Source organism: Anoplopoma fimbria, chromosome 13 (assembly GCF_027596085.1).
Source record: "Anoplopoma fimbria isolate UVic2021 breed Golden Eagle Sablefish chromosome 13, Afim_UVic_2022, whole genome shotgun sequence".
NCBI lineage: Eukaryota > Metazoa > Chordata > Actinopteri > Perciformes > Anoplopomatidae > Anoplopoma > Anoplopoma fimbria.
Window position 1 is genome coordinate 19,370,970 of NC_072461.1, and position 17,816 is coordinate 19,388,785.

At 40.1% G+C, this 17,816-nt stretch overlaps 2 protein-coding genes across 3 annotated transcripts; one reads left to right on the forward strand and one right to left on the reverse strand.

The window, feature by feature from the left end:
- Nucleotides 1-782: 782 nt before the first annotated feature.
- trmt2a (tRNA methyltransferase 2 homolog A) lies at nt 783-6,592 on the forward strand. Of its 2 annotated transcripts, none has more exons than XM_054610669.1 (12): nt 783-870; nt 1,525-2,160; nt 2,532-2,640; nt 2,964-3,145; nt 3,318-3,432; nt 3,547-3,662; nt 3,800-3,911; nt 4,080-4,202; nt 4,570-4,645; nt 5,112-5,228; nt 5,315-5,411; nt 5,555-6,592. In XM_054610669.1, exons 2-12 carry the CDS (start codon nt 1,538-1,540, stop codon nt 5,709-5,711), a joined length of 1,827 nt encoding a protein of 608 aa, XP_054466644.1. In that variant the 5' UTR covers nt 783-870; nt 1,525-1,537; the 3' UTR covers nt 5,712-6,592. The 2 variants fall into 2 exon arrangements, with proteins under 2 accessions (XP_054466644.1, XP_054466645.1); XM_054610670.1 differs by having other exon boundaries at nt 850-899.
- dgcr8 (DGCR8 microprocessor complex subunit) lies at nt 6,593-17,348 on the reverse strand. The gene is made up of 14 exons (XM_054610668.1): nt 17,227-17,348; nt 15,872-16,836; nt 14,163-14,325; nt 13,063-13,205; nt 12,528-12,867; nt 12,193-12,390; nt 11,758-11,859; nt 11,339-11,437; nt 10,842-10,924; nt 10,531-10,631; nt 9,756-9,862; nt 9,464-9,591; nt 9,117-9,230; nt 6,593-8,535 (listed from the first exon to the last, which is right to left on the reverse strand). Exons 2-14 carry the CDS (start codon nt 16,556-16,558, stop codon nt 8,452-8,454), a joined length of 2,349 nt encoding a protein of 782 aa, XP_054466643.1. The 5' UTR covers nt 16,559-16,836; nt 17,227-17,348; the 3' UTR covers nt 6,593-8,451.
- Nucleotides 17,349-17,816: the final 468 nt, after the last annotated feature.

The following is a 17,816-nucleotide window of genomic DNA, read 5'->3' on the forward strand; positions in this document are numbered from 1 at the left end:
TATATTCAAAGATATAAAACCCTATGAGCCTTTATAAACCCTTTTCCCCCACCGTCTGCACCTGTATTCACTAAAAATGCAACATTTAAAGCTCTGTATAGTTTGAATAATTAAGGCCCTGAATTAGATTTTGTCATTTCAGCTTATAATGTGCTGTTATGGTGCATATGGTAGGTCTACTGTTTTAATAATAAAAAAAAGCCTTTCACTTCAAGAATAATACAATAGGTTAAAATAAGTTTAAACAATTATGTTTAATTGAAAACGCATTTTTTTAAATTAATAATTACACTGAATACAAAGACATGTAAAGTACCTAGAGGGCCGATATTTACACACTGAAGAAGATGGACATTCTCTGGTCTCTTCGCTTGTATCACAGATCACACTTAAAAAAATCCTGTTTTTATCATAAATATCTACTAGTCGTTAAATATCTACTAGTCATTAATATATTCAAAGATATAAAACCCTATGAGGCCTTATAAACCCTTTTCCCCACCGTCTGCACCTGTATTCACTAAAAATGCAACATTTAAAGCTCTGTATAGTTTGAATAATTAAGGCCCTGAATTAGATTTTGTAACCTCCTCTGTCATTTCAGCTTATAATGTGCTGTTATGGTGCATATGTTAGGTCTACTGTTTTAATAATAATAAAAAGCCTTTCACTTCTTTAATTACACTGAATACAAAGACATGTAAAGTACCTAGAGGGCCGATATTTACACACTGAAGAAGATGGACATTTAAAAAAAAGACGACTTCCCCTTTAAATGAGTTCAGAGGTCTCCGCTCCACGTGGTTAAATCAACATGGCAGCGCCCAGTACATTTTTGTAAGAGTGGAATAGAAAGTTGATTATAGGAAGGTAGGAACATGAGACACATTGTGTTGACTGTGAGTGATTGTGACAGTTAATGATATTTAGCAGGACTCGAAACAGAAAGCTGTTAGTTATTGAAATAGATAATGGCGAATCGTTTTCTTTTAAACAGGAAAGAACGTGTTTCCAGTGTATGTTAATTGCCATATCAGCCTTTAGCCCACAGCAGATACCTCTTTGTGCAGGGCAAGTGATGAAAGGCTTTTAGCATGACATACAGCCCATCTAAAGAACCATAAAAGCAGTTAATGCATTTACATAAAAGCAATATTAAGTTGTTAAGGTTTCTTTGCCATTATCACCGTTACATTACATTACATTACTGTCATTTAGCAGACGCTTTTATCCAAAGCGACTTACAATAAGTGTATTCAACATAGGTATTCAAGAGAACTACTAGTCACCAGAAGTCATAAGTGCATCTCCTTTCTTAAATAGCATCTAAAAGCATAAACCTAGACGTTACACCTAGATGGTAAAGTTAATTGTGACCATAATAACTATTTATAATGTCTCCTATACCAAGCTTGATATTTGAACACAATCTGTCCAGCTATCGTTTGATTAAAATAAAATAAAATGTTCAAAGGACAAATCAAAATGAAAGTCTGGTAACGTTTTTTATTGTTATTTTCACAGCATCAACATTGAGATGGCAGATGTTAGCAGCAGCCCAGTGGCTGATACTCCACCCTCAAACCAGGAGAAGCCTGAAGACCTCCCTCAGGCCTCCAACAACGACGATGCGAAGTCTGACGACAAAGCTGAAGGGGCGAGCGAGACGGCCTCTGACCCCGGCATGTACCGCTACATCAAAGAGGACCTCTTCACATCTGAGATCTACAAAGTGGAGATCAAGAATCTACCCAAGTTCACAGGTTTTAACGACCTGAAGAAGTTCCTGGCCAAACACGGCCTCAACCCGCACAAAATCAAGCTGTTCGGCAAGCAGACGTTCGCTTTCGTCACCTTCAAGAACGAAGAGGAGCGGGACAAGGCCATGAAGATGGTTCATGGCATGCAGTGGAAGGGCCAGGTGCTGAGCGTCAGGCTGGCCAAACCCAAAGCAGACCCCATCCTGAGGAAGAGGAAGCAGGAGGAAGGAGAGGTGGCAGGAGGGCAGCCTCCATCCAAGCGAACGGAGGGGGACGAGGAAGAGGAGCCGCTCAGCGTCCAGATAGCCAACGTGGTGACTCCTCTGTGGAATGTTCCTTATGAGGAGCAGCTGAAGAGGAAGGAGCAGGAGGTGGTGGGGGTTCTGCAGAGGCTGGCCAAGTGAGTGGGGTCACTTATGTAGAGTCTGATTCATCCATCCATATATACATGTGGTACCATGTGTGTCCAAAGCAGATCTGCTGTAGGTGTTGCACAGTATCAACACTAGTATTTGACCAAATGTCTTTTTAAAGGGCCACACCATATTTGTGGAAGCTCCTAAAGCTCTAGTACCATCTTTTATTCTTCTCATTGTATGAAACACTTTAAAAAATTAGTGTTTAGAAAATCACATTAAACCCCCTCCACGCAAATGGTTATTGTTTAAGGCCTTGTTGCATATTTTACTGAATGACTGCAAAAATGTTCTGTGTTTGGGCATTTTGCAAATCCAAAATACGCATCAATGCTACGCTGTTTCTTTTTCTCAGAGAGATCGGCAGCACCAACAAAGCCATGTTGCCGTGGCTGTTTGCGCAGAAAGGGAAGTACAACAGAATGTGTTGTTCTCTGGAAGCCATCCGACCATCTCCTACACAGGTATATATCCACATGTTGGGTCCAACTCATTTCACAATTGACCTGACAAACACATACGTCACACTTTCACAAGTACATACAACTGTATAAGAGATAAGTGTGTTAAAGCAGACGGGATCCAGTAGGCCGTAGTATAACTTTATTTTTAAGTAGCACAATAACCAATTTCTTTGCTGTCAGTCGCCTTGTACAACACTTTTGTTTATATTTTACACTTAAGGTATCAATTAAGAAAGTAAACTCCATTGTTTCACACCTTGTAATGCCGTAGTGTCTAATATCTCCTTAATCCTGTTCTTATTTCTCTACCTGTACCATGGCAGACGGAGTACAGAAACAAGTGTGAGTTCCTCATTTCAATGGGTGCCGATGGTGAGGATAAGACCATTGGTTTCCGCCTGGGAAAATATAAAGGCGGCTCCTGTGCGGTGGTGGGGCCCGCTGAGACAAGCCACGTCTCAGCCGAGGCCAAGAGAGTGGTCAGCGAGTTTCAGAAGTTCATCAGGTACCATTACATGGTCGAGATCGTCCACAACAAGGAAAACCAAACGACTTTCACATGCAATATTTATTATTCGTCTATTTCATAGACATGCAACATAAAGAATCAAGTAGTCACACCACAACGGACACGTTTCCACCATTGCATTTAATCCTCGCTATTATTTTGCATACAGGACAACATCATACTCTGTGTACAGTCCTGAAACATATGAAGGACACTGGAAGCAGCTGACTGTAAGGACTACGAGGACCAAGCAAGCCATGGCTGTAGCGTTCTTCCACCCGCAGGTGAGAAGGACAATCTTCTCTTTATGAACAGCGTGTGATCCTGTTTCTGTTAACAGAGTCACACAGTTAGATTTCTTCTTTTGATGTCTCTTACTTGTTTTAATGACTCCCTAGAAACTTGAAGAACAGGAAGTCAGTGCGTTAAAGAGCTCCATGAAGGAGTACTTTACAGAAGGAGAGGGGAAAGACAGCGGAGTGACCTCTCTTTACTTTGTCAGAGAGGGTCAAAGGTAAGCAAATATCCTGATGCTCAGTTGGGTGGCTAAGATGACTGACGGTATTAGAAAACAAATGCAGGACAAACAGTGGAGAGCAGACTATAAAAATCTCTAAGTACTGCACTAAATGAGTGTTTTTGTTTTACCAGGACTTCGCCTAACCTGGAGGACTTGCCCTGTGAGCTGGTGGCCGGAGAGGGCAGCATTCACGAGGAACTCTTGGGTCTAAAGTTTAGAATATCTCCTCATTCCTTCTTCCAAGTAAGAAAGATTTACCTCGGAGGTTTCCTGCAAATTCATAGAAAAGTACTTTGGTGTTTACTGTTGGAGTTTTGTATTGTTTTACGACACACAAATACCTAATATGGTTCCAGCTGTGGTTTGTTTCTTAGTGTGCCGGTTTCTAAATGTGTCTGTGTTACCTGGCAGGTGAACACAGGAGCTGCGGAGGTGCTGTACTCTGCTGTGGGGGAATGGGCCCAGCTGGACCAGGACAGCACAGTGCTGGATGTGTGCTGTGGGACGGGAACCATCGGCATCTCTCTGGCTAAGGTGACATAGTTGTTTGTAACGGAAACCTAATTCACCTGTGGCTGTGTTTTGATAATGACAACTGACAGGAGTTGGTAATAGATACTATAACAGTCTGCACACATACCTTTCTGTGTATTCTGTTATTTTTACTTTTGAAATGGCGCGAAGAATAATGCCATTCTTACATTGCATTCAAGTCCTACCCTCCTCTCACACACAGCGACCTCTGTGCTATTTTAAATGCCTTTATCAGTGTTCGTACAATAATTGGCAAAGAGATATAACAATTTTTCTTAAACAAATCCCTTTTTGAAATGTTCCATTCTTTCTGTGAAAGTGGTGGTTGTGGCAGGTTTTGACGTCTTTGTTCTCTTTTTGTCTCTAGAGGGTAAAGAAGGTGATTGGAATCGAACTGTGCCAGGAAGCCGTGGAGGACGCCAAAGTTAATGCAAAGGTCAATGGTAAGAGGCCAGATAACATTAAATTACCTCCAGTGATTTTATATATGAAGTGTGAATATTCATAAATATAGGATGGTTGGTAATTAAATTAATAGAAGTTCATTCAACAGTTTTCCTCTGGAATAATAAAGTTCTACTGTTTCTGTTCTAATTTTTACGCTTGTCTTTTTTTCCGCCAAATTTTTTGTAGAAATGAGAAAGTATTCAGTGTTTTCCCATTTAACGTTGTTCTTGTCGGTGTGTAAAGAGCATTACGGTCATAAAGATGGTATTGATAATTACAATCTGTAATTGGTAGTGGTAGATGGGTACTGTGCGCTCATGGTTTCTCAAAATGACCTATTTATTATGACGATTTCACACATGTCTAGTTGGATAAAATTGAGTGATGACATGCATGTAAAACTGACAGGTTGGTGGAGGCTTATAATGGCAAACCAGTTTTTCATTTGTTTTGTATTTGAAGGTCTGAGTAACATTGAGTTTCACTGCGGAAAAGCCGAGGACGTGTTCCCCAACATTCTCAATGCTCTGGTGTCACCCAACGTCACAGCCATTGTGGATCCACCGAGGGCAGGCCTACGTGAGTAAACCGCCAAAACCATGAGAAATGAACGTCACTCACTTCAGGATTTGTCCAGTTATAAGATTTCTGTTTTTTTCAAACAGATTCCAAGGTGATACTGGCCATCAGGAGGGCGGAGCATCTGAAGAGGCTGGTTTATGTAGCATGCAATGCTAAGGCAGCCATGAACAACTTCATTGAGTGAGTCAATTGGTGTTTTCATTTGGCTGTTTTTAAGCAGCAGTAACAATGAACAATGTGTTTGTCAGTTTTTATTAACTTGTGAAATTGAAAACTAAATCTATGATATGGTGAATCTTATTTTGGAACTTTCTATCTTTTAGTCTGTGCAGGGCACCATCCAACAGAGTTCACGGGGCCCCGTTTCGTCCGGTGCGAGCCATGGCGGTGGATCTGTTCCCTCAGACCATGCACGTTGAGATGCTCCTGCTGCTGGAGAGAGTGGACTACGACTCCCAGCAGCAGACCAGCAAGCAATAAGGAAGAGACATTCTGTGCGTTCTAATACCGACACTACCATCCTATTTAGTTTGCTAGAAAAAGATGTCCTACTGCATCCGGTCATATTTAAGTAAGAATGTGATTTGGAATTGTTGTCCGCATTTGCACTGAAATGCCCTGACAAAATACGTTCTGTTGCATGCAGTAGGAATTCAATTGGGCCATACTTCATCATAATATTGCAATTTGAACTTTGACACTCCTGCTCATATCTGCTTTGCAGAGGATGTGGGTTGGAACAGTCAGAAAAAGCATACTTGCTTGCAAACTGCAAAATGCAACCGGATGCAGTAGGACATCCTGGTTTTTTTGGCACACTGACTTAAACATACTTTGTATTAGAAAATACTTACTCTTTTCTGGCATACTAAATAGTATTGTAATATGGGTTTTTTGGCTGCTCAGAGGATCTTCGCTTTAGAAACAGGCCCTGTCTTTTTTGATGGGTAGCACGGGCTTCCCATACTAGGAATGTATGCACACACGCTGAACTCCTTTTGAAATTTATGTTTTCCTCTTTATGTAATCTGCAAGGCCTTATAGTCTTAATTTTAAGGGGAGAGTTCAGTCAAATATCATTTACCCCTCACCATTCTTATTTTGTAATGCAACATTAATTCATGCCTCAAATAAAGTTGGTGTTAATACAGTATGCTTTGCACTGTATTTGGGTAACTGAGCATCATGGACTGTCCCTTGGCCTGTTATGCCTTTTTTATTCTGAGAATTTTTTTGTCAGATACGTTCACTCAAAAGTAGGTTTCTTTTGAATTATGTCTTAAAATCACAGCTATCTTGATTCAAGTTTTAGTCTTCGGCCTCTTGATCCCTTGTTCGACTGTTAAAAATAAAACAAAGCCTTTCTAATCATTAGTCAAGACATTTTATTTTGCATAACAAATATCGCTAAAGTCATGGAGCTTAGGTTGCAGATATACATACTTCATTTTCTAGGCAGCAACATCTCAAACAATTCATTGGTACAACTCAACAGAAATGTGTAAAAGCGGTATTTTTTTCTTCTCACACTGACACACTTGGCAAGACAAACGCACAGAGGGGAAAGCACATTCTTATAGCAATTTACAATATCACAACAGCCTTGTGTTTAAACTGATGTCCTTGAATATTCTGTAGAAAAAGAAAAAAAACATAGGCCAAATACTTGACAAAGGATGCACAGCAGTTTCTATTTTGTTCCAGCAAGTAATGGGTCTATGCATTTTCCTCTGCTATAGATGTTTCTACTGTACAGTTTGCAGCAACATTACTTCTATAAAATGCATAAGACTGTATGTAAGCTTTGGTATACACACTTTCATCAGCTTCTGTTGGACTAAATTACTTGATCGCATTTTGTTCACATTAGAGTACCAAGTAAATTTTAGAAGGCTGCCTTTTGTAAAAATGCATTCTACTTGTGGTCAGAAAATACTGTCAAGATGGCAAACACACAACAAAAAAAAAAAATTACACAATCCATTAAGACAAGTCTTTAAAATCTGCACATGCTGGAGGCATTTTTCCCATAAGTATGTGATGTTTTAGAGGCTCTCTTCAGTAAATGTCTAATTGGCTAAACAATAAATGCTTTATCAGGTAAAGGGGGCTTGGTCTTTCCACTTCCTGTTGAAGGGTGTTTTAGGTCCAATGTTAAGTATTATACTCTCAGCCCTTCATGAAATGGATTAACTAAGGCAACATGATTTCTTAAGGGCACCACTACTGAAATGTACCGAATGGTTAGTTGGAGTGCATGGCATTTGTACTTAAAAAGCTAGCGAGAACTAAGCACATTAAAGAAATGAACATTTGTCCTAAACATATCACAGTACTCTGTGCTTGGGTTTACTGCAGTGTTGGCATGGGAGGCAGGACTTCTCATTCTAGTATCGCCAAGGCAAAAGAGTGGGGGGAAAAAAAGGCAACAAGTACCTCCAAATGCAAGTCACCTCAAATATCCCAAACACAGTTATTCCTGTACCAACAGCATGTTCAGTCAACAAAAATAATTGACAGGACAAAAGTGCATAACAATAGTTCTCAAAAGTCATCACTTCACAACGCATGTTTTTAAATCGTGCAAACCAAGACAGCAGCTGTCCATTCGGAGGAAAAACAAAACGGCATATTTTGTATTTATCACCCAAAATATCCATAACACCTACCATTAAATATACCCAATGAACAAGTAACTTTGTTTCCCTATGTAATGATTGGTATAAATACACAAGTACTAGTAGTCCCTTTGAAATACTTGAAGCACAAAACAAAACTAATAGGTGCTTGTACTCTAAGATTGTGACTGTTGAAAAACAACACTTCAAAACAAAACAAAAGGAGTGCAGTGTCTTTTTGCGGGTAAAGAGGCATGCATTTCTATTTTTTGATGTGGTTCATGTGTTATCAAGTCATGGTATCTTCTCTGTAGCCTGGAGTGACTTTTTCTTCTAGCGCCATAGCGAGGCTGCACCTAGAGAGGTAGACGATATTTGCTCTAATGTCTGTTAGTTCATTTAGACCTACCCTTACATCTACCAGCTGAACCAATACAACATGGGCGAAGGATGCAAGCAGTTCTACCGGCCTGGTCAAAGTGGAACTATATTGCCATTAGATTTCAGTGATGCATAATTAAGTGATGGATGGATGGATGGAGGGGTGTGATGTCGGACAGTGACTGGGTTTCAGTGCCGTGGTTCATCAGTGATTTCCAGACTTAAACGTCAACAGTGCAGAGGGGTTCACTCCCTGGCTGGGCAGACTCCATTATGGTCATCTTGGGTTTCTTCCTTGTTTCCTCCTGGTACAGAAATACAATTAATAAACCATATTGTGAGGAGCACATTGTGAAAATGGCACAAGATGTCAAAAATAAGGAAGCTCAATCCATTCTCATTTTTTTTTTTTAAATATACAAATCTTGGCAGTGGCCAGCAGAGACCGACAGCTATGCTCGTAAAGAAGATGTGTAAAAATGCAGCGTTTTCTAAGCCTCAAGCATCAGGTGAAACTGCAGTAGAGAGGACTAATTGAGACCCTGCAGATTTACTGTTTGCCCAAATAAAATCCTGAGCTTCATTTGGTATAAAAACTACCCCTTTGTTTTTCCCTTCAATGAGCTCTCTAGTGACAAAATGTCAGATCTACAACAAGTAAACCCCTTTGGTTCCTGTTGAAGGAAGAAAGGATGAACAACTGTAAAAAATAAAAACAGCCCTTAACTTAAGCGAGAATTTCTAGAGAAATCTCAGCACAAAGTTACAAAACAGCTTAAAAGAAAGACGTGATGGGGTTGAGACAGTATATACGTTTAACACTGGGTATAATTAAAATCACATTTGGTTTTTTTTTCATGTTAAACAAAAGGGAACAATTTCTTACTCTCTGCTTGGCTAGTTTCCTCATTTCCTCCTGCAGTTTGTTCAAAATATGAAGGTTTGGCTTGTTCTTTTTGGCAAACTGCTGGAGCTCGATCACACTTTTGTCAGAGCTCTCCTGCAAAAGATTTTGGATGTTTTAAAAGTCATTGAGATGTGCAATCTGAATTACCAGGATATCACAGTTAAAGTTAACAAGGCAATGTGTGAACATGCCAATCATCTTAAAATCAAATATTTACTGTAGATAGAGCTTAACATAGAACAGAAAGAATAAGAAAATACTAACATTTATTTTCCAAAGTTTTCCATGACCACAGCTTTACAATAAGTGTTTAAGGGAGTCCTTACCTTCTTGACCATCTTATTGCTCTCTCTGCCGTACATACGCAGCAGTGAGCCCCAGTTCTTGACGTGGGGATGAAGCATCTGCAAGATCTTCTGAGATGCTAGCTGTTTGCCAACCCTTTTGTTCTTGCCTGGTGGCACATGTAGAAAACATGTCACTGAAAGCTACATGTATGTTCGCTCCACAAGGTCAAACTAAACAGACATGGTGATTCAAATTAACACCAACTTCAGCTCTACACATTGACCTGTTCAGTCTCATCATGTGTGTAGATGAGGTTTCGGGTCTACTTACACCAGCCACGCACGGTGTGCTTCCCACATGTCATCACATATTCACTCTTCTGGTTTTTCCCTGGGATCACCTCAAACTTGATGCTTGTGTCTCCCATTCCATGGTTTCTAAAGGAAAGACACAATACATTTTAAATATATCTGCTATCACAACGGGGTCAGAACAAGTTATTAAAGGGAAGTTTGGAGAAGCAGACATGAGTACCATGTACTTTGTAAGGTGGCAGCAGCCAAACATTAGTTTGATCCATCAGTTTGTTTGTTTTTGATGTTGTTCGACTCGAGTGAATTAGAATGAACCCTTTGAAACGCTACAGGGTCCTGCCTGCTTCTCCAAACTAGTAGCGTGCCGACCGCCATCTACTGTAGGTTATACACTGACTAATGATAAGCTCCTCATACAACCCCACTTAAAAAAAAATATACAAATGATCCTTTTAGTATTAAAGTCTCCCCACCACCGGCTATTAAGATTAATCGGCAATGCCAGTGCCAACAAGGACCGGTTCACCCAGCAACGCAAACCACAAGCAAACAAATCATTTCCTAACAGCAGAGCACAGATAAATCATATGTGTAATATATTATTACGGAATAATATAGAAAATGAAATAAATAAAAGTCACTCTTGTTCAATGCAATGAACTGAGTTCACCAATGCAATGCACCGGATTAAACTCTTAAGCTTGTCATTAAATATAGAATCTTCTGAAAAATAACAACCAAAATATTTATTAAAATGCTCTTTATTGGTGGCATCATGCTTTAGCTCTTACCTTTTAAGGCACTCATGAAGAATCTGATATGGCGAAAGTAGTCCTGCTTTGTTGGTCAGCTCGTACACTCTTGAGTCTTCTATATTGATATGATTAAAATACTGTGGAGCAGAGTACACAGTGTTACCAAAGATGCATTAACATTCAAAGGGAAACCTATTCTACCATTGGCAACATTTCTTGTTGTCAAAATCATTTCACCTGCCTTCAATTTTGGGGAAACATACTTGAACTTTAGCTTACGATGTTCCACTTCATTGAAAAAGATTCCACGTAACAGACATAAATGTTGGAAATAGGGGGAAAAGTACCTCCAGTTCATCGCCCTCAACAGGCTTCTCCTCCGAGGTCTGCTTCACAAAGTCAGGGATGAGGATTTCCAGTGTGGCTCGAGCTGAAGTTTACCACAAATTACCAGTGAAAGCAAAAAGTAGTTTTACGTATTACAACATTTAGATTTCCTTGTGAGGTGACTGTTAGCGATAGGAAGTTAAGTCAGTGGGAACAACAAAGTCTTCCACTTACAAGTATTCTTGTGGTTCTTGTCAGGCCACACCAAACAAGGTAAAATACAGTTTGATTTTTACACACAACAACCAAGTTGGCTATTTATGGCTAGCCCGTCAACCTATAAAATACCTGTACATTATTGTAACAAAATATGTCCAACCTCTTGCAAAATCCCTCCATAAGACCTCCCAACAATCCCAATGTCTTTACCCCCAGCAGTACTCTGAGCCAACACAATGTATGTTCAGTTGTGGAATACACCATCCAGTCAATAATAAAATAAATAAAAATAACTTACCAGCTTTATTCTTGGCAAGTTTTTTACTGCTTGCGGTTCCTGTGCCGTAAGTTACTCCATCTATAACGACTGACGCTCCAAAGGGTTCACTTGGGTTCTCTATGGGGCACACAAATTCAGATAGATTTGATATTTTATAACTGTCAACAACAAACTTTTATGTATAAGAAGGTAATAGCAATAATTGTTTGTGGACATTTCTGTGACTACAAGGGGGTGATGGAAATGTAGGCCCTGGGTTCCAGGTGACAACAAGATGAGCAGAGCAGATTTACACATCACAATAAGTAGCAGTCCCACCGTGCTAACTCACATTCTTTCAGATTAACAATGTATTGCTGATAAGGCAAGCGTGACAATAGTGACATAGGACTTCATATACCTCAATTCCCTAAGGACACGTACAAAAAAGAACTTACCACATTCAAAAAAGTTGTAAACAGGTCGAACCTTTAGGACACGTTGCATATATTCATGCAAGATGCAAACTTCAGACTTCCCGTTAGGGTTGATGACAAATTCTGTTAAAATAGAAAAATGGAAATACATCAACAAATAACGCACTTTGAATGGACAGCTTTGATAGTATAGATATGTCTTACTCACAAATAACACATATTGACAAAAAGTACTTTTAAAAGTTTACAACATTTTTTTAAATCCTCTTTTTTTTAGTGAATCTGTGTTTATGTGTTTAATAGCTTTTTGTTCTATGGTGCACAGTCATAAGCTACATCAGGCAATATCTAAAAAGGACAGTGCTGTTTTGTATGGTTTCATTGGTTACCAATATTGAAAAATAAAAAAAACACCTGCCTTCCTCTCATAGAAACATAAACCTGTATAACTGTTACCTTTCTTAGTGGGTGCATCTTGGACTGACAGTGTGATGAGTTTCTGGTTGGCAGGCAGGATAGGTCTCTCCGTTTCTGCCTGCTTCCTCTTCATGTCTCTGTTGAACTGCCTTCGCTCAGCCCAGGTGCGAAACTTCTTCACTGTGACTTGCTCAAAGTCAAAGCATTTTTCCAGGTACAGGCGAAACTCTTCAAGATCTGCGAGGAGGTTTTATCAAGTTACATCACTCGATAAAAAATAAAAAATAAACAGCCTGATCAGGTTCAGCAGCGATAGACTTATGAATTACCTTTCAGAAGTCTATCGCTGAACAAGATCTATGTAAAGCCCTTACCTATGGACTCGTCCTTGCACACCTCCACCTTGGCCTTGACTTGTCCTAAGGCTCCTTGGGCAGTGTCAAAATGGTGGGGCAATTTAACTGGCACGCTTTTATTAGTGGCATCCTTTCCATCTGGCCCACCGTCAGCCACAGTGGAGGGAGGGACGTTGTCCTGGTCCTCGGCTGTAGCCTCTGACTTGTCTGCTATGTCTTCACCATTGGCCTCCTCGCTGGGCTTGACAGTAGACTCCTCAACATTGGGTATCACATCCCCATTTAGCTCCTTTTCCTCATGATCCTTCATTTTCTTGTAGTGTAGACAAGGGATGCTGCTGGTCGGAGGGTCATGTTTCTGTATCAAGAAAGAAGACCAAGTTGCGTAACAAAATGTTAGAAGAATTGTGAGTTCAATGCCATGGCTGACAAACTCCTGACTTTAGAGAACTGAGCTGGAATGTTTCCATGACCTTAAAAATAGATTACAAAGTCTAGATACACAGTTAACATCAGTGTGGCAAACTATTTAGACATGACACTTGCATCTTACCCTAATACTGCCAGTCCCCAGGAAGTAGGGTCTGGACCAGGTTACCACCCTGGTCTCTCTGTGCAGGTAGACAGGAATGCCCGAGTTATGGAATGTCATGATCCATCCATCAGGGAGAGGCTCAGTGGGTGGACGCCCACGACCTGGCATAGGGGGGGAATGTAAATTCACCCACTCTTTACGACACTACTCCTTTTGTGCAAAACTCATTATTGTGTGACAATCAGTCGAGAGGTTTTCAGGCTTAGAATTACTATTAAAAATAGTTTTAATATAAAGTTGGATTTATGTTTCAATATTAGGTAAGGTAAGAAGGGTTAGGACCAAACATGCAAGTAAAATGTAACTGAACCATTTGTCGCTTAACGGTTGAATATCAACATTAGACAATCCATTAAGTACTGATCCAAAACATTAAAAGACACACACAAACAGACCAACACAGACAAGTTTTCAGATCAGCACTACTTTTGTTCTTCCAGCTAGATGGATTAAGTTTCATACCATGTTGTAAATCAGATTACACACCGTAAACACGTATTTGATCACTGATCTACAGAGTTTTGAACAAAAAGCTTGTTTGAAGAAGAAAGAAAATGCAATTTGTCATTTCTTATTTCATACTTTTCAGACTTCAGTTTATTTAGTCAAGTTTATTCATTTACCATTAAGATTTCAAACCTGATACGTCAAGTGAGAGCTTGCATGTAGTGTTTTACATCTCACCACCTGACCAACACCAGTGTGAATATGTCAAAGCTGCCCATCAGCGTGTGCTTTTCGATTGGGTTACTATTTCAGAACACTACAACACAGAAAGGAGGGTTATTTGGTTGCCCATTGTAGTTGTGCAGTTCTTACCACTATTGTTAACCAATTTACCGGGTAAACCCTGTACTGTAATCTATAGAAGCAATGCACACCATTGTGTAAAACAATGAAATACTATAATTTCTATCTATTCACTTGTAACAGATGTAACACGTATGTAGCATACACTGCTTAGAATTTCATATTGCATTGTGCCCCATAGCACTAAAACCACATTTCACAATTCCTAGTTAGTACCAGGCCCTTAAACAAATAGATCCACCACTCACTCTTCAAGACAGTCTTAATTTTGGTCATCATGGGCTGAACACCTCCTTCACCATCTGATGGATGATCACTGTCCCCGCCATCTTTGTCCTCTGACGGACGCATCTTTTTTGGGACTGGCATGCCCTCCTCCAGCAGAGCATCAACATCATTGTCAAACTCCTCCTGGAAGAGTCAACGGTTAAAGCCGGGAGAGAAGGATGGGTCACCGGTGTAAAAGAGTTAAGTCTGATGGGATGCCATAAAGTCAGCAATTGATGGAGATAATAACAAAACAGTGTGGCACTCTACCACAATAAAGGAAAACTCATCAGTGCCACTTTGAGGCATAAAAGTAAAATACTGCAGAGTTAAGAAACAGATAATATTGAACCTATATATTAACTTCTACTACAAATGAAATTACAAATGTTGTGCAGCTTTAATATACTATTGCATCAACAGAAAACCCAGCATTTAATGGGAGACATTAAAATGACACTAACCTCTTCCAGCACCTCACTTGTCATTTTCAGTAATAAAAAAACAAAATAAACAAAAACAAACATTTCTCTAAATGTGTGCTGCTTAATTTGATTCTGACGTATCCACTCACACCTACTCACGCAGAAAATGTCTGAAATGTTGCAATATTAAATCAAGAAATCATTACAACATGTTCTTAGTTCTAGGTACACTAAATCTAGACTACATGATCCCCAATGTTTTCTCCCAATTCATAGTTACCCTGGTTGTACAATTTTTTCCCCCAATGTAAGCACTGAGCATCACAGTGACATCTTTCAATTATCTACAGTTACCAGGACATTGTTACTGGAAAGTTTAGTGGCTGTTGAGTTTTTCCAAATTTACTTTTTATGCTTTAAAAAGGCCACAAATCCAATGCCGTTTAGCTGCATTGTACTGAGGTAGAAGTATTATAACACCAAATAAAACTAGAAGTATCTGCATGGGAACAGGTGTTTTTTCTTTTTTTTTTTAATAAGGGTGACCTGACACCAGGGAGAGATAGGGGCAGTTAAGTAGATGCAACAAGGTTTATAGTCTCAATTAAAAAAAAATCATCAGTAATCCTAACAAACCCCCCACTAATTGTCATTATTCTTGGCCTCCTTTATGCTGCATTCCCACTCAAATCTGCACTTTGTGTGTAGGTTTGTAGGAGTGTCTCCAGGTATTAGTGAGAAGACATGATCCAGGAAGTTATTAATCATTTTTACGTCAAATTATAATATTATGAGATTGTTATTACAGCAGCTGTAATTTTCTCCTCAATCTAATCATGATACATTTAGAAGTAAGCAGCAATATAACACTATTAATGTTACACATTATTCTACGGAGAATAATTATTATATTCCTTTATTCCTTTATAAGCACTTGCATATATGACTGGTGCAGTCTGTGTGTTGCCAGTTGATGTTTCATTGCTTTTATTTTTATTGAACGACCTTTTTTCTCTCTATAAATAAAATGTGGTGTTATCATTATTATTTGTTGTTGTTGTTGTTGTTGTTGTTGCTGCTGCTGCTGCTGCTGCTATGTCTGCTTTGCCATAGCAGTGGTCTCATTGACAGAAATGGGATGGTTAATGAGACAGTGTTAATAATGCCTTTTCTTATTTGGACTGTATTGTATGTGCTGTAGTAGGCCTAAAATATTTCAGTTTGACAGTTAAGGGCAAAATGGGTGTGTAGCTGAACAGACGTACCTCATACGAGAAAGAAACGGCCTCCTCATCTGCTTGCTCCTGCTGAACTATGACATCAGACTTAAAGCCACCATGCTCTGCATCATCATCATCCATGAAGTTCTCGTAGCGGTCGTCCAATTCATCCAGGACAGCAAACTCTACCTTATTTTCCAGGTCTACCTCAGCCTCCTCTGATCTTCTGCCTGCCATGTTCCCTGCGCCAAAGCTTCCCTCGGATACTTCCTGCTCACTAGTCGAGTCATGCAACTCACCATTAACGCTGTCTAAGCCATCATCACTTCCTCCCTCCTGCCCTTCACCTGTGTACAAAACCTTCCTGTCTTTCCTATTGCTGCTTTCAGTGAAGCTTACACGGATCTTAACATCTCTGAGCAGCTTGAGGTCTGGTAGAAACCCGGTGACTTGGGGAGCGTGGCGGGCTGTTCTGGGGCACGTTGGGTTGGGATTAGCCTCCTCTGAGAGGTTGTTATAGAAAGTTATAGAGCCCTGGCCGAGGGGCTGCTGTGGCTCGGCTTCCCCGTCCCCTGGGGTGTATGTGTATCCATCACCACCAGAGCTAACGTCCATTACCTCTGCGTCACTGGACGTTTGCAGGGGAGGTGGTGGAGGTGCTCTGCCCTCATCTTGGCCAAAATCATCAGGTGGCTCCAAGGGGAGAGGGGGTAGCACATCATCTATCTCCATTTTCCTCTGTCTACTGGACTGCAATTTACACAAGCTGATAATATATTCTAAAATCTGAGCTGTTCAGAGACTCTGCTTATCTAAAGCCAGAATGCATGCAGAAGCACATCCCTGTTTAGACCACGTACCAGAGGTGAAAATGCTAAGCTGACTACATTGTTCTTTTCATTAATGTAGACAGCTTTCAGAATCACTGTCTCAATTATTGGAAATCACAATGCATTCAGCTTAATATGGGATCTAGGCACTGATCATCCTCCACTGGTATCTTCTGGAAGCTGGAAAAAAAAAGGACAAGTGAAAGTTAAGTTAGTTTAACTTCAAGCCTGTTTCTTAAGATACTTAACACAGGCTACAAACTCACTAGTGTTACTACTATGAAGCTGGAATTAAATTACTTCAACGTGACGTATTGTTGCATTTATTTTTGGAATATGATTAATGTTTATCAAAGTTCAAATAGCAAGCAAATGAACCCCCAAATATGAAGGCGAGGGACCTCGTTTTAGCGCATCTGTTCAGTCTGCAGCTGCACATCCGGCCGCTGATAACGTTAACATCAATGCTAACATGCTAGCAAGCTAGCATAAGGCTGTCACGTTACAAAAGCTACGCGGCTGCAGAACTGGTAAGCTAGTCCGAAAACAGTCTATTGCACAAGTACTCACTGATAAATATGACACGACTGTCTTCTATCGGGCACCAGGCTACCTTTCAATGTGATTATATTCTAGACGCAGCGCCATACTGCCTGAACTGCAGCCCCGCCATCTTGAAGAAGACCACAGCGGCAAACCAGGCTAAGCCCCGCCCCCAAGTACCGGCATTTACAAACTGATCCTCAGCGGGCCAATCAGAACGTCCGTCGTCGACGTCAATTTGTAGGACTCAACCAGAGCCGTTTAACGAAAGAGTCGCGTCAACGGAAGTTCAAAATACTTGACTTCCTGGAAGTACTTGGCAGCGACAGTAATATATATACACAACAGCAAAGTCACTATAAAAAGTAATTAATAACACATTGGAAATATATCTAAAATGTCAGCAGACATTGCTGTTAAACAAATGGTGGATTAGAGTGAAGATTTCTTGACTCTAAAATGGTTCATTGGAGTGAACGGAGATGACGTGACTCTCTTTAAACGGCTCTGTTTTTACCCAGAGCATCTAAGGATTCAACCAACCCTCATAACAGCATTTACACATGTTGGGCTATGATAAGCAACCAGGGATAAGCAGCATGTAATTGCCAGAATAA

Coding starts and splice junctions, on each gene's coding strand:
- trmt2a (XM_054610669.1), top strand. CDS start 1,538: ATGGCAGATGTTAGCAGCAGCCCAGTGGCTGATACTCCACCCTCAAAC. Junction 2,161..2,531: donor GTTCTGCAGAGGCTGGCCAA/GTGAGTGGGGTC, acceptor TCTTTTTCTCAG/AGAGATCGGCAGCACCAACA. Junction 3,912..4,079: donor CTCCTCATTCCTTCTTCCAA/GTAAGAAAGATT, acceptor GTTACCTGGCAG/GTGAACACAGGAGCTGCGGA.
- dgcr8 (XM_054610668.1), bottom strand. CDS start 16,558: ATGGAGATAGATGATGTGCTACCCCCTCTCCCCTTGGAGCCACCTGAT. Junction 10,925..11,338: donor ACTTGCCAAGAATAAAGCTG/GTAAGTTATTTT, acceptor GGTAAACTTCAG/CTCGAGCCACACTGGAAATC. Junction 9,863..10,530: donor CTTCATGAGTGCCTTAAAAG/GTAAGAGCTAAA, acceptor TCTTTCCTTTAG/AAACCATGGAATGGGAGACA.